Consider the following 13,380-nt stretch of genomic DNA (forward strand, 5'->3'; position numbering starts at 1 on the left):
CGAAGCCTCTATCTCATATCTGGCTGAAAAACAGTGACGCGAATTTCACCTGGCAGAGAGAGAGAGAGCGAGAGCGAGAGCGAGAGAGAGAGAGAGAGAGAGAGGGAGGGGAGGGGGGAGGGGAGGGAGGCGAGGGGGCAAGGGTAACGGCAGCGGCCGGGGGGGGTGTTGCAGGGAGGTAGCAGGGAAGGAAGGGAGGGGCACAGGGGTAGGGGCAGAAGGCCAGCGGAGGGGCAGAGGCAGGAGGCGGGCGGAGGGGCAGAGGCAGGAGAGAGAAAGAAACAAAGTTTATTAAAGTCTTCGGAAGACCGATGGGTCTATGAGACTCTGAGAAACCTAATACAATGAGCTGTGGTAGTGGAGCTACTAAACGAGCATCCATACCAATGCAGAATGCAAAAAATGCAAAATGACAGTACTAAATCCTAAGTACAACATAGTCATATCTCGACACTATATATATATATCAATCTCAGCATCATCATTGACATCATCATCATCAACAGCAATAGGACATCATGATGGATGGGCTGTGAAAGAGGAGGCATGAGGTCAGCAATAGAGCGCTATCGCCCCCCCAAGGGTGCAGTCCTGGTACGTCTCCTGGTCGTAGCTCTGCGTCTGACCAGGGCCACTATGACCCCTGTCGGTCGGGCTCCGACCCTAAACAAGGAGGGGATGTCCCCAAGTATGATCTGTGAGTCAACCCTATGTCTGAGATGTCAGGTCACAGGCTCCGGGTCACGGTCATGTCGAGGCCTCGCCTCGTGGGGGTCTATGTGATCTGGCTGAAAGAACTCCGTGATAGAGCTCTGAGAAGTATCAATCGAGGAGGAGGTCTGCCCCTGTCTCCGTGCTCGCGAAGTATCCTATTGTGGTGTCTGAGCACCTCATGAATGAAAGCAGCCAAACATCGCTGGTCTGGGTAGGAGAGGAAACGGGTCAACACTCCATAACTATCTCTGAAGAGGCAGTAGAAACACCCTTAGATCTCATAGTAGACAGGTTACCTGAAGATGAAATGCTCCTCTATCTCAACCTCCTGCGTGTCACATAGTGTGCATATGTGCCTCTCCCTGGGTAGCCGCTCCGCTCTGCCGCTCTCAATACGAAGTCTCTGTTGGAACTACCCAAGAGAGATCCTCAGCGAGTGGGGTAGGTGAATCTGTGTGTATCCTGGTGGATCAATAAAACCCTCCGCTGTGATATGTAAGAAGTGATCTCTGTAGAAGCCTAGCTTCACTCGAAGATCACTCGGGCCCAACCAGGTCCGGATTGTGTGTAGTTGTAGTAGATCCTCACGGATAACCTAGTTGACCTCGTGTGATAGGAGGGGAGAAAAAGGAGCATCCATGATGTACTAGAAAGGAGGTAGTCTGCCCATGTGGAGCCCGAGCCACCTTGCAAACCATCTCTATGTGGGTGCATACCAGCACCTCTGGTCCCCCCCTGCTGCAAGTGCCATAGAAGAGGACAATGCTAGCCATGATATCCTGCTACGTCCAAATGTGTAATCCCCATACTCCCTGACTCGGTACACATACGTGATGACCTGAAACATAGCATCTAGCTGTAATGGGGGTGACCCAAACTCCGCCTGAATGATCTGGTGAGGGACGGATGGCTTACCACGGATCATCCATGATAACATGAGAACCTGTAGCTGCTCCACCCTGGCCCACTCTGTATCCAACAAGTCTGGCCCCCAGCATGGACTGCCATACATCCCTACTGGGCCAACCAAGGAGTCAAAGAGCAACCCTTTGGTCCGTGGATTCTGAAAGTAAGAGCGGAAGCACTATCTCTCTAGCCTAGCCAATGAAGCATATCCTCTGCTCAGGCGTGCACGCATCGCGGGTCTCATGGTGAAGATGGGTCCGGAAAAGACAACCCCAAGGTAAGTGTATGATGAAACTCTCTCAACAGGGGGACCCATCAAATGTGAAATGCTCATCTCGCATGACGGCTCGAGATGTATTGAAGATCATAACCTTGGTTTTACTCAAGTTGACCTTCAAATCATGAGACTCACAAAAGGACTGTAGTGCGTCAAGGTGTCTTTGGAGTCCCCTGAGGAGGACAAGAGAGCCACGTCATCTGCGTAAAGTAATATCCGGATCAACGTGCCCACAAGGGACCAACCTACCCCACCCTATGCCTGCATCATTGTCTCAAGCTCGTCGATGTAGAGGCCAAACAAGGTAGGTGATAATGGGCGCCCTTGTTACTTTGGTTCCCTAAAAAATTTTAATACAACAAGCTAGCCTGGCAAAAATACTGAGTTGTACAAATTCCCTCTTGCTCAGACAAGGCTCATAACCACTCAGCAATGACTGGATGTAATCTTTTGGCCTCTAAGTCTCTCAACGATCTTTTGGCTCACTGGATGTAATGTTTTGTTCTCTAAGGCTCTCAGCAATTGCTGAGTTTTTTATTACATTTATGTAATCTCTTTTTGTTCAATTTGAGGCTCTTAGTATGCACTATTGTTAACTTTTATATTTGAATGGTTATGGTCGCTAGCTGTAATCTTTTGGCCTTTAAGGCTCTCAGCAATTGCCGAGTTTTTATAAATGTAAGATCCTCTGTTCAATTTTTGCTCGGTATAAGTTGCTAATTTTTATATAACCTGTTATATAGGCGACATACATTGTAATCTCTTTTGCTCAATTTTCACTCGATGAATTGTACTTTTGCCCTCATTTATATTTATTGCAATAAGGACTATCCTATAGTGCTCATAATCTCATCTATCCCTGTCCGGACCCTGCCTAAAACTCACTCATAAAGTGCCATGACAGCTTAAATGATCTCCTGGTCGTAACCCAAATCTTGTAGGCATCGTATGAGGCGGGCTCTCGGAACGGTGTCAAATGCCTTACGGAAATCCACAAAGCAACAGTAAACCCTATGCTTCCGTGCCCTCGTCTCCTTGATATACATCTGAGCGCGAGAATATGGTCCCATGATCCTGCCTGAAACCGGCATGTCCTGCTGCTCTTAGTCCTCAAAACTCTGCAAATCTGCTGACCTCGGAATCAAGTACTGATGCATAAATCTTGGACATGACATGTCCAATCATAATGGTCTTGTAGAGAGAGAGAGAGAGAGAGAGAGAGAGAGAAAGAAAGAAAGAAAGTCTATTAACGTCCACTGGAGACCAAAAGGTCTATGGGACAGCAAGAAACCCTCCAGTACATCTACTTTAGGGAGGGCACATGGCAGCCCAAGGAGTGCAAAAAGCAACCCCAATTATTTAGAGTACCTACATGATATTCTGGAGAGTAAACAGCCATACATCAGTTTAAGACTGAGAGTCTTTTGTTTTTTATTTAATCTCTCTGATTAGTGCTACCCCTTCACGGTAAACTGCCCATTTTCCATCCTTTCTAGCAGCCCTGACTTTAGCTAATTCAGTTGCCTTAATCTTGAGTTGAGTTTGTGTAAGCTCCTCTGCTATCCATACTTTGGTGCCCTTCAGCTTGTAAGATTGTCGAAGAAGCTTGATCCACATATCTTTTGACTTCAGTTGACTTCTATAGTGCAAAATAGAAGTTGGCCTGGAGTCGTCATCATCCTGCTCATCATCATTCACCCATTCGATGTTGGGCAAACATGATTTGATCTTTGTCAATATTTCACTATATGTATCCTCCTCTTTGTACCAATCTTTTGGTAGCCCCCTATTCTAATCTTCAGCACATTATCACATCTAGCTCCGTGTTCTTTAATCTCTACTTGGATATCAGACTTACTCGCTTTGTTGTCCACTTCCACAAACACTTCCTTCCTAGCAGTTTGTACTTCAGTGTGAACAATATCTTTGACTGTAGAGACTAGCTGCGGGGTAGGGGGGGAATCCTTACAAGATTTTACAGCCTCATCAATTACTGCCTGCTTACCAAGCCCTTCCAAGATGTGAAGTCGGGCCTTTACTTCTGCCTGCTCCAATCGTAGCTCTCTCACTGCCTGCTGCAAATAAAAAATCTGATCCTGTTGCCCGAGGATGGGCCGTTTTGAGCCTTCTTGTTGGTAATTCCGTGCGTATGGAGAGGGTGTCATGGCTGCAACTATAGAGTACCGAGTCCTGATGGATCTTGAAGGAGTTGAGGGGGACTTGGAGGAGAGGGTAGGCCAATCCATAGTTGGCTGTATGATGAACCCCCCTGGCTTAACCTAACCCCCCGGGTTGGGTTGGGGGTTTAGCCCAACTCGGGGTTAGAGAGAATGTGAAGAGGAGGAAGGTAGGCTGCACCATGCTTTGCTGGCCATATCTCCTGTTACCCCCTGGCTGAGCTAACCCCCTAGTTGGGCTGGGGGTTCAGCCCAGCTAGGAGAGGCTATAGGAGAAGGGGCGGAGGGGCTACGGGAGGGGGGGGGGCAGAGAGGCTACAGGAGGGGGGGGGGCGGAGAGGCTACGAGAGGGGGGGGGCTCTAACACAAATCACGTCTACATTTACCCCAACTAGAGCTTGCTGGAATCCTTGAACAATCATAAATTCACTTTTGAAAAAGGTAGCTCCAGCCCACAATCTTATGACCAATTGTTCCAAATGATTTTGATTTGAATAAGTAAAACCACCTCACTTTTACACCAGGATAACGGGGTTGGATACTTAGCTTCATCAAACTAAAAATGTAGTGTTGTCTCTCAACCCAGCAAACTATACCAGAAACTCCAAGACCTATCCTACAAAAATATGCTTAATAAATGCCTTGCCCTTCTAGCCATTCAAGCAAAACCCTGCAGGGTATCCATTGATTCATATCCTGTGGGGCCCCTCTCAACCTAGCCACAATTGCATATTTTCCCCAATCTTCAGAACTCTATGAGCTTCGATCTCTTGCGCTGACTACTTTCCAAATTGTTAGGGAAGCACCCCGGCTTTGTTTTCCGTGTCATAAAAATATTGGAAAGAAAACGTGTGCACATGGCAAATACCCAGCAAACTGATTCTGAGATATAGAAGTCACAACAGTCTCCATGAGGAGAGGAAAACAAAATGCCTTTAAAGGCCTAAATCAGTAACGCAGTTTAGGGTCAGGTATAAAAGGGCTGGAAAGCCTTCCAAGTCCCAAACCATACAAATTTAAGGAGCTCTCTACATTCCAAACATGAATAGACGCATAGTACAGAGTGCAGGTTTGGGAGGTTGAAGACTATAATAATCATTCTCATAAGACAAGTACCCTACCATAGGGGTACACAGGAAAGACAGGTCCTCAATAACACGATAAAATATGCACACTTGGTATCCTCTTTTAATAGATGCAAAATCAGGATTTGCTACTGCTTTGAAAGAAACGTACATGGCTTCTTCATAAAAAACACAAGATGCTTTGCTGGCACGGTACTCTCTTCAGCTTTTGAAGCTAAATATAAGCATGTTGGAGCCACTAGCCATGGATCATATTCAGTAAAACTTTTCCTGAAAAATCATAGAGGTTGACTTCATCATATATCCAGATAATAATAATAATTAAGACTTTTCATGGCGCTATCAAAATTTTATTTTACCAATCAATGCTTCTTGAATCCAAAATGTAAATAGAAATTGTTTGGGTGATTGCGGATGATGACACCAAGAACAGACTCACACTCCTTATGCAAGAGAAAAACCAAACTCCACTTTGAGATTTGTAACACTCCCAGACAATATAGACTGCAATATGCATATTAGGGACTTGCTACTAACCATCCCTACCAACTACATCAGCATGGAAGGTAGTTGTAGACATATGTATCATTTTTTTCTTGTATGCACCAAAGGCATGAGCCTTGGGCGTACATTTATGCAAACATTTTCTTCCTACGTTCACATTAATCTATATAACAAACTTCATCACAATAACACTAGCACTTCAGGACACTGTGAAGGAGCCTTTTCTTCTCCAAAAGTAAAGTACCATCTATAAAAACAATAACACAATACAAAGAGTCAGCTGTAAGTGAGGCACTGAGAGAAACCTAGCTGTCCTGCAGCTGCTTTGTGAGGTCCCAGCTCACTCGGTACCATGGAAGCAGGTAAGAATAACCATTCTAGTGGACTATGCAAATCCATACAACCTATGGATTCCTTGATGGGTGAAGATGTAGAAAATGCATGCAATCCAAGCCTTGCAAAAAGGTTCATGCCTCTCGGCGGTCATCTTGAAGCCATGTATGCCATGCTCCCAAATGGCAAGTAAGGTAGATGATATTCAATGCATGTGGTATAGAAGGAGATGGGTACATGCACTTTCTGACTGCTCTCGAGGGGCCCCTTGCAAAGCCGGAGCCCATTGTGTACTCTTCTCTACTGTTGTCTTGGGTCGATGGCCCATCTCTTCCCCAGCCACCCCACAACTCTAACCTTTGCAATCGAGTGATTCCGAAACTACTCATCCTCAATGTCACTATCAATAGCCTCCATCTCAAACTATAGGACCCTTCTAGGTCTATGTTGAGTAGACCGGATAACCTAAAGTGATAGACCATGAAACGGGCCTTGGGGGCTTGTGTACTTATATCTATTTTTATATATTGATTTATATCGTTTAAGTGCTTCTATATATATATATATATATGGCTAGTGATAGCATTGCAAGGCTTGTCAATTTGGACACTAGCCTTAAGGCTCTTACATGGTCCCAACATGCCTACAAGAGTCCATAAAAAAGTGGTCATTTTTTAGTAATCACTTGTCGTCCATATGGCAATGCTGTGGAAAATAGAAACATCATAATTGCAAGGCAAATGCCTGAAAAGGCCACATGATAAAAACCTCAAGCATACTCAAGGATTATCAACACCATGTAAAACAGTAAAACAAACAAACAAATCAAAGACCATTAAGTAGCTTGTCTAACGACCCTAGGTATCTATCCCGAAGGGAGTCCAATCATGAAAAACAATACAATACATTGTCACGAGGGCGTGAGTTTTGATATTCACATGTGGCCTCGACCCCAGTAACCAAGTGGCGAGGTCACGTGCGGTGTGCAAGTTTCCCTTAGGCTTATGCCTTGGGGGCAATTGAAAGGTTTAGGACCAAGAGAGGACCAAAAACCTTTAGGCCTTTTAAGTTGGTCATTGGTGGGCTTTTAAAAAGGCCCCACAGGAGGGGGCCTAGGGACAAATGAGGCCCTTGGGGGCAACCCAACGCATGGGCTGCCACATGGCAAGCCCATGCATACCTTTTTGGAAAAGAAGGCCTTGGGCAAAGAAAGATGGCGATGTAAGCTTACGGGAAGGAAGAGGAAGGCAGCCCGCGCAAGGTGACGCCGTGAACAAGACGCTGGCTAACGGATCCTTGCGGAAGGCCGTACGGGTACAGAAAGCATTAAATGCAGGCTGCACGGGCACCGAGAGGTGGGTTGGCCTTCCTTGTTGAAGCCGTATGATAGTACAGATGGCTGTGCAGGCAATAAATGCAAGTACGGTGCATTAACTACTGCTGGTACAGCTGTGTATGGAGCTCTCAACGCTGCTGGTACGGATTTGTATGGTGCATTGAATGCTGCACATGCTGCTGGTACGGGCTGTGTACTCACGTTTGGGTAGAGATAAATGCCATTTGCCAAGGAGTGAGCAAAGCAATGACCAGCATAGTATATGCTTGGTAAGAAGAATGCACACACAGGTTATGCTTGGGGGCCATGTTGGCCAATGAGCAGTGGGCTCTGTTTTTTAAGAGACTTGCTTGGCAGGGGTGATCACAATGAATGCTTGGAGATTGTTTGTACTTCTGAGCACCGGGGGCAGCTCAATTATGCTCAACCATTGTTGGGTATTCCAGTGATCAGTGAACACTTGGGATTGTCTGGGGGGGGGGAGCGTGTGGCCTTGATTGGGCTGAAGATAATAGCTCCCCATATTAAATGCAGGTGTTTGCACTGAGTATGGATGCCTATGGTCACATGGGGGTGAAAGCAAAGCCCCACAGGGCTGATATGTTGTGATATTGATGCCTGTTGGGTGAGGGAAGAGCATTGAATGCGAGTGAGTTGGTACTCACTGTGTAATCTCCTTGTAGCACTCTTCAATTAATAAAGAAATACCGAAAGGGGTGCCGAGGCTTTGGGGCCAGTCTGTGTCTTTGTATTTGAGCGGGAGCTCTCTAGCTCCCCCTATTTGTCTATGTAGTATTTGCTGAGTATTCTTTTGTGAAGGCTTTTGTTTGGTTGGTTTTACCACCCTCTCGTTAGCCTTGAGGCTGGTTTCATGGTTCAGTTGCCGGGACATCACCATCTTTCTCAAGGAGGTGAGCCTGTGATTGTCTCTGGTGAAGTGTTGTTTGCTGTGATTCGATTACAGCGAGAAGAAAATCAGAAAATATGTCTTTGACAGATAATGATTGGATATGGAGGGGCAATCCTCCCAGGATGAGCAAGAAGAGCAATCTATGCATGAGGGAGCCTTCCACGATGACCAAAATGTTGAGGCACAACAAGTGGTAAATGCTTTTGGTGTGGGTGCCTCTTAGTCAAAAGGGTCAAAATGCAGAGGAAGCCGATGCTATCTTTAAGACACAATTAGTGAGCGCTGTGGGAGCACTCACGCAGCTCACACAGAACACGAGGTTCCTTGAGTTTATGCAGACTCCTTTGAGGTCCAAGGAGAGAAAGAAGCATTCTCATTTAGGGGAGCCTAGTGGGGTTCAAAAACAGCCATTTGGAGTGAATCCATTGGATGGACAACCTCCAATAATGCCAAATGTATAGGGAGTTTCAGGGCAGCCCTTTCAAGGTCCTGGTATGGTTATGCATGGCCAAAGGGCTGATTTTCAGAATTTAAATCAAGGGCAGCAAGCTCTTCCCCAACCCTTTATGCATGCAGGGTATTTTGGTGGGGGTTCAGTATTTCAAGCAATGGCTGGTCAAGTTAATGATGGTCAAGGAATACTTGGAAATTACCCTGTTGGTTTACAGCATGGGATGCAAGGCAATGTATTTGGGGAAATGCAGCCCGCAAATGCCTAACATGATGTATGGCAATATTGGCATGCAGCCAGAAATGCAAAGTGGAAGGTTAGGAACCTTTGGAACTCCTACAGGTATGTTTGGTATGCCTGAGGCTGGTTTGACAAACCCTCTAATTGTGAGGAAAGGAAAGCCTTGATGGAGGCTAACAAATCCTTTCACTGTAAAGAAGAGGGCCACATGGCACGGGATTGCCCAAAACGTAAGCAAAAAGGGAAAGTGGATGATAGGGAAGAGCAAAAAGGCAAGAAGCCTAAACTATATTCAGGTTTAATGCCTGATGTTATCAGTGAGCAGCCTAATGATGATGCTACAGAGCTTTGCAGGGCATGGGGCAAAGTCAGGGATCAGATGACATTGATTTTCTTTGACCTAGCTGCTTGTGCAAATTTTATCTCTCTTGAATTGGCATGCAAACTAAGAATCCGTGCAGAGGAGATGGGGCTTATGAGTGAAGCAGGATTGGCTTGTCCTAGCTTTAGCACTCCGGTTACTCCTATCATTGGAAAGCTCTGATTGCATATACAAAGCTTTGTGGACAGCAAGGAATATTATATAATCTTCCGTGAGCATAGGGCTTTTGTGGGCACTTTCTTTGATGACATGATTGTTTACTCAAAAGATGAGGCAGAGCACAGGAAGCATCTGGCAACAAAAGAAAGTAGCTAATCGTTGTCGTGAATTGATATTTAATGAAGGTGATTGGGTTCTTTTGCGTTTTGAAAAGGCAAGGCTGAAAAAGAAAAGGGGAAAAGACCGGTTGTTTCCCAAACTCAACATGAATATTATGCGCCTTTTCAAGTTTCAGAGAAGCTAAGTGATGTAGCTTACAGGTTGTAGCTACCAAATCACTGGAGGATTCATAATGCTTTCCATGTGAGTCTCATTAAGCCTTTCAAGGGTGATGTGCCAGAGGATATGCCTGATGAGATGCAACCACAGGTTGAGGAATTGGATGAGATCCTAGTTCCAGAGCAGATTTTGGCACATAAGGAAAGGAAGATAAGAGGTAGAGTTTCCCACCGCTACTTGGTAAAATTCAGAAATTATTCTCCATTACATACAAAGTGGTTGGAAGAGGGTGATTTGGCAGATACACTTTAGTTATTACAGCTATATCTAGATGCTTTTTCAGCTTGAGGTTGTGGCTCCTTCAGGCTCAGCAGAGCATAGGTCTGGAGCATTGCCTGATGCTCAAGAGAGGGGTGGTTCCTATGTCTCTAAGTTACAAACACGCTCACAAATCTAGAGGTCACTTGGTGACATTGTTTGTTTCACCCAAGGTACTGCGTGCTGACAGGGTATACCTGCCTTGAGACTTCTATGATCAGTGTACTAGTCACTGTGAGTGGGTTTTTGCAGTTTATATGGATTGCTATCCTAGGTTCTGAACAATCATATATGCTATCTTCAATGGTAATACATGTTTTTCATGATGGTATATTCACATGTATGATGCTTTTGTCAAAGATGAAGCCCAAATATGCATGACTGAGACTAATCCAAGAAAGCAACCACTGGCAGTCCCTAGAAAGTTCCGGGTGAAGATAGCCACATGAACAGCTTTAGCCTTCTCCTTTATCCCCTCAGCTTGGAAGATGAAAGGAGCAATGAGATTGCCCAGAACGGATGTGGAGCAGCAGGAAGATAGGATGGAACAGCACCACGCTAGGTGGATGAAGGGTAGAAAGGCTAGGAGTTAGGCATGCGAGAGAGCAATCAATAGGAAAGCTAGAAGGGTGGACAGGGCAGCGAAGATAGAGCGCTAGGGCAGCGATTTCAGCAGCGTAGCAACGTGGAAGAGCCCTGACGGCAAGCTGGGATAAGGTGTCCAGCAAGAGAGAGAGAAGATGGCAGCGAACCGGAGAAGTAGCAGCAGCTTGGAAGGCTATGGCAGCAAGGTGGAACCTGTTGCGCAGCAAGAGGAAGGGAGATGGCCTAGCTGTGGAGGATTCACTGAATGAATCTGTGTGGATAGGCTAGGCCACTATTTTATAGGAGAGCTAGGGCTAAAAATAGAGTAGCTTTTCTAAAAATAAGAAAGCTAAAAGCAGAAAAGCTAAAGGAGCTTTTTGGAAAAGCCAAAAACAGAAAAGCTAAAGTAGGTTTTTGGAAAAGCAAAAAGCAAAAAAGCTAAACTAGTTTTTTTGGAAAAGCAAAAAGTAGAAAAGCTAAACTAGCTTTTTAGAAAAGCAAAAAGCAGAAAAGCTAAACTAGCTTTTTAGAAAAGCATCAACTTTTAATAATTCAATACTTATGAATATGGCTATTTTTTTAATTATTATTTTATCCTTCACCAAGGTTAATTAATCCAGAGGCCTAGGACTCAATCAACCCTACAACCTAGACAACTTGTATCTAACTCTAGACAACTGAGAATTCTACTAAACTGAGACCATATTTTAGCTCTCGAAAGGCTCTCGAAACTAGATACTCAAGGACTGGGTTTTGAGATCGCTCCAAACTCACTAAGCTATGTGATCTAGATCCGTAGATGGTGCATCACACTGAAGGTGATTGGTCACGCTGAAGGCAACAGATCGCACTGAAGGCGATAAGAGCTCTGAAGTCTAGAAAAAGGTCACACAGAGGTGACAAGTGCTAATATTGAAGATAGCATGCATCATGAACAGCCATGAAAAGAGAGTACTCTAAGCTGCGGGAGAGTATGTGCACATGGTAGCAGAAGATGCCCGACCGGGATGTGAAACCTGCAATCAGAACTCACATAGAAGAATACACACGTGTGATAGTAATAAGAGATCTCAATAATGGAAAATAGAAAATGTGGCCAGAAGAAAGAACCATGGTTACGAAGAATCCAATACTTTCAAGTTTTAAAAGATACTCTATACACCAGTATTGAATGCATGCTGAGGATAAATGGCCCCCCCCCAAAAAAAAGAGAGGAAGCTTGAAGATATGGACCCTTAATAAGTATCAATGATAGGCTCAAAACTTTGCTTTCTATAAAAGCTATCCCTCTTTTGAACAACTGGCCTTGCAATTTTTCAGGAGAATATTCAAGCTCCAAAGAATTAATCTTTTAAGTTATCGTGAGGTGAAACGAAGTATAGAAAATTCAATTAGGTAATTGCCAGTCAACTGTTATACAAGGAGAGCAAAATATAGTCAACTCACGTGGCATTACCACATAGATAACTAAAATTCAATTAACAGCCAATTTACAGTTATACAAGGAGAGCAAAATATAGTCAACTCAATTACCACATAGATAACTAGGACTTCAAAAAAACGTGCCAATGATTTCATGAAGCTTTTAAGATTGAGATCACAGCTTTCTGTTTTGTGAAAATGTTCTCCAAAAGTGTTTTAACCTTGAAATAGTCAGATTATAATGTGACATTGTAAGTCATTCACAAGGGTATCACAATAAGTTTAAAACTTGCCTGGTATAGATGCGCCTGAAGTAAGCTATTGCGGTTGCACCGACCCTGCAATGTCTCCCAATTAGTACTTTCTCAGATGTCAAGTGGGAAAAGGACAACAACCACAACCATGGACCACTCCCTATTTTAGCATATAATGAATTATTTAAAAGACCATGAACAGGGCATAATGTATTCTTACATTAAAACTAAAAAGACATGTTATGGAAGTTAGAAGGTGACGGATGAAAAAGAGGAAATAAAGAATCCCAACCTGATTTTGTCAACACACGTGGACAAGAAAACATGATAACAGTTCAGAAAGGAGGGAACAATGCATGAGGAAGGCAAGCCCATGGTAGCATCAATTATGTTGGTGCACAGACAAGACACACAAGGAGTAAGCAAGTGCAATAGCAATGATTGGAATGAATGATAGAGAAGATGTGACTAAAGTCACATCATATACATGGATAGGGTTGTGCTTGCTAAGCACACCCTGCAGGTCACATGGAAGTGTGCCTGCCAAGCTCGGGGGAAAAAACCTCCACTAGTTGGAGTAAAAAGTGCCCCGGGCCTACACCTAAGGTGTCACCCTACACTCCCAACACATAGGTGCTAACAAACCCCCCTGGAGTGAAGTGGTGACAATGTACAAGGCAAATGTGATATCAATCACCAAAAGGAAGTAAGTTCAGAAGCTTGCGAAAACCTTCGAACTTCTCACGAGACAATGCTTTGGTGAATATATCTGCCACATTGTCATGTGTAGGCACATAGATCATGCTGATTTCTGAGGCAGACAATCTCTCTCTGACATAATGATAATGAACCTCAATATGCTTTGTGCGAGCATGGAAGATGGGATTCTTCGCAACTGCCAAAGCACTCTGACTGTCTCTAAAAATAGAGGTAGCAGACTCCTGTCTCGTACCCAAATCAGCAAATAATCGCCTGAGCCAAACACACTCAACGGTGGTTGTGAAAGCTGCCCTGTACTCAGCTTCACAACTGGAAGTGGCCACGGAGG

The 13,380-nt window shown here is 44.6% G+C and overlaps 1 protein-coding gene across 1 annotated transcript in view; it reads right to left on the bottom strand.

The window, feature by feature from the left end:
* The window catches only part of LOC147887297 (cyclin-C1-1-like), a 97,274-nt gene that overhangs the window by 18,855 nt on the left and 65,039 nt on the right, over positions 1-13,380 (bottom strand). The window contains exons 5-6 of the mRNA XM_087394504.1: positions 12,372-12,416; positions 5,311-5,429 (exon numbers count right to left, since the gene is read on the bottom strand). Coding sequence (XP_087250630.1) covers positions 5,311-5,429; positions 12,372-12,416 — 164 coding nt within the window. The remainder of the gene's footprint in view (positions 1-5,310; positions 5,430-12,371; positions 12,417-13,380) is intronic.

Source organism: Dipteris shenzhenensis, chromosome 23, assembly GCF_047967505.1.
Source record: "Dipteris shenzhenensis isolate YYH24624 ecotype China chromosome 23, Dip_SZ_1.0, whole genome shotgun sequence".
Taxonomy (NCBI): Eukaryota; Viridiplantae; Streptophyta; class Polypodiopsida; order Gleicheniales; family Dipteridaceae; genus Dipteris; species Dipteris shenzhenensis.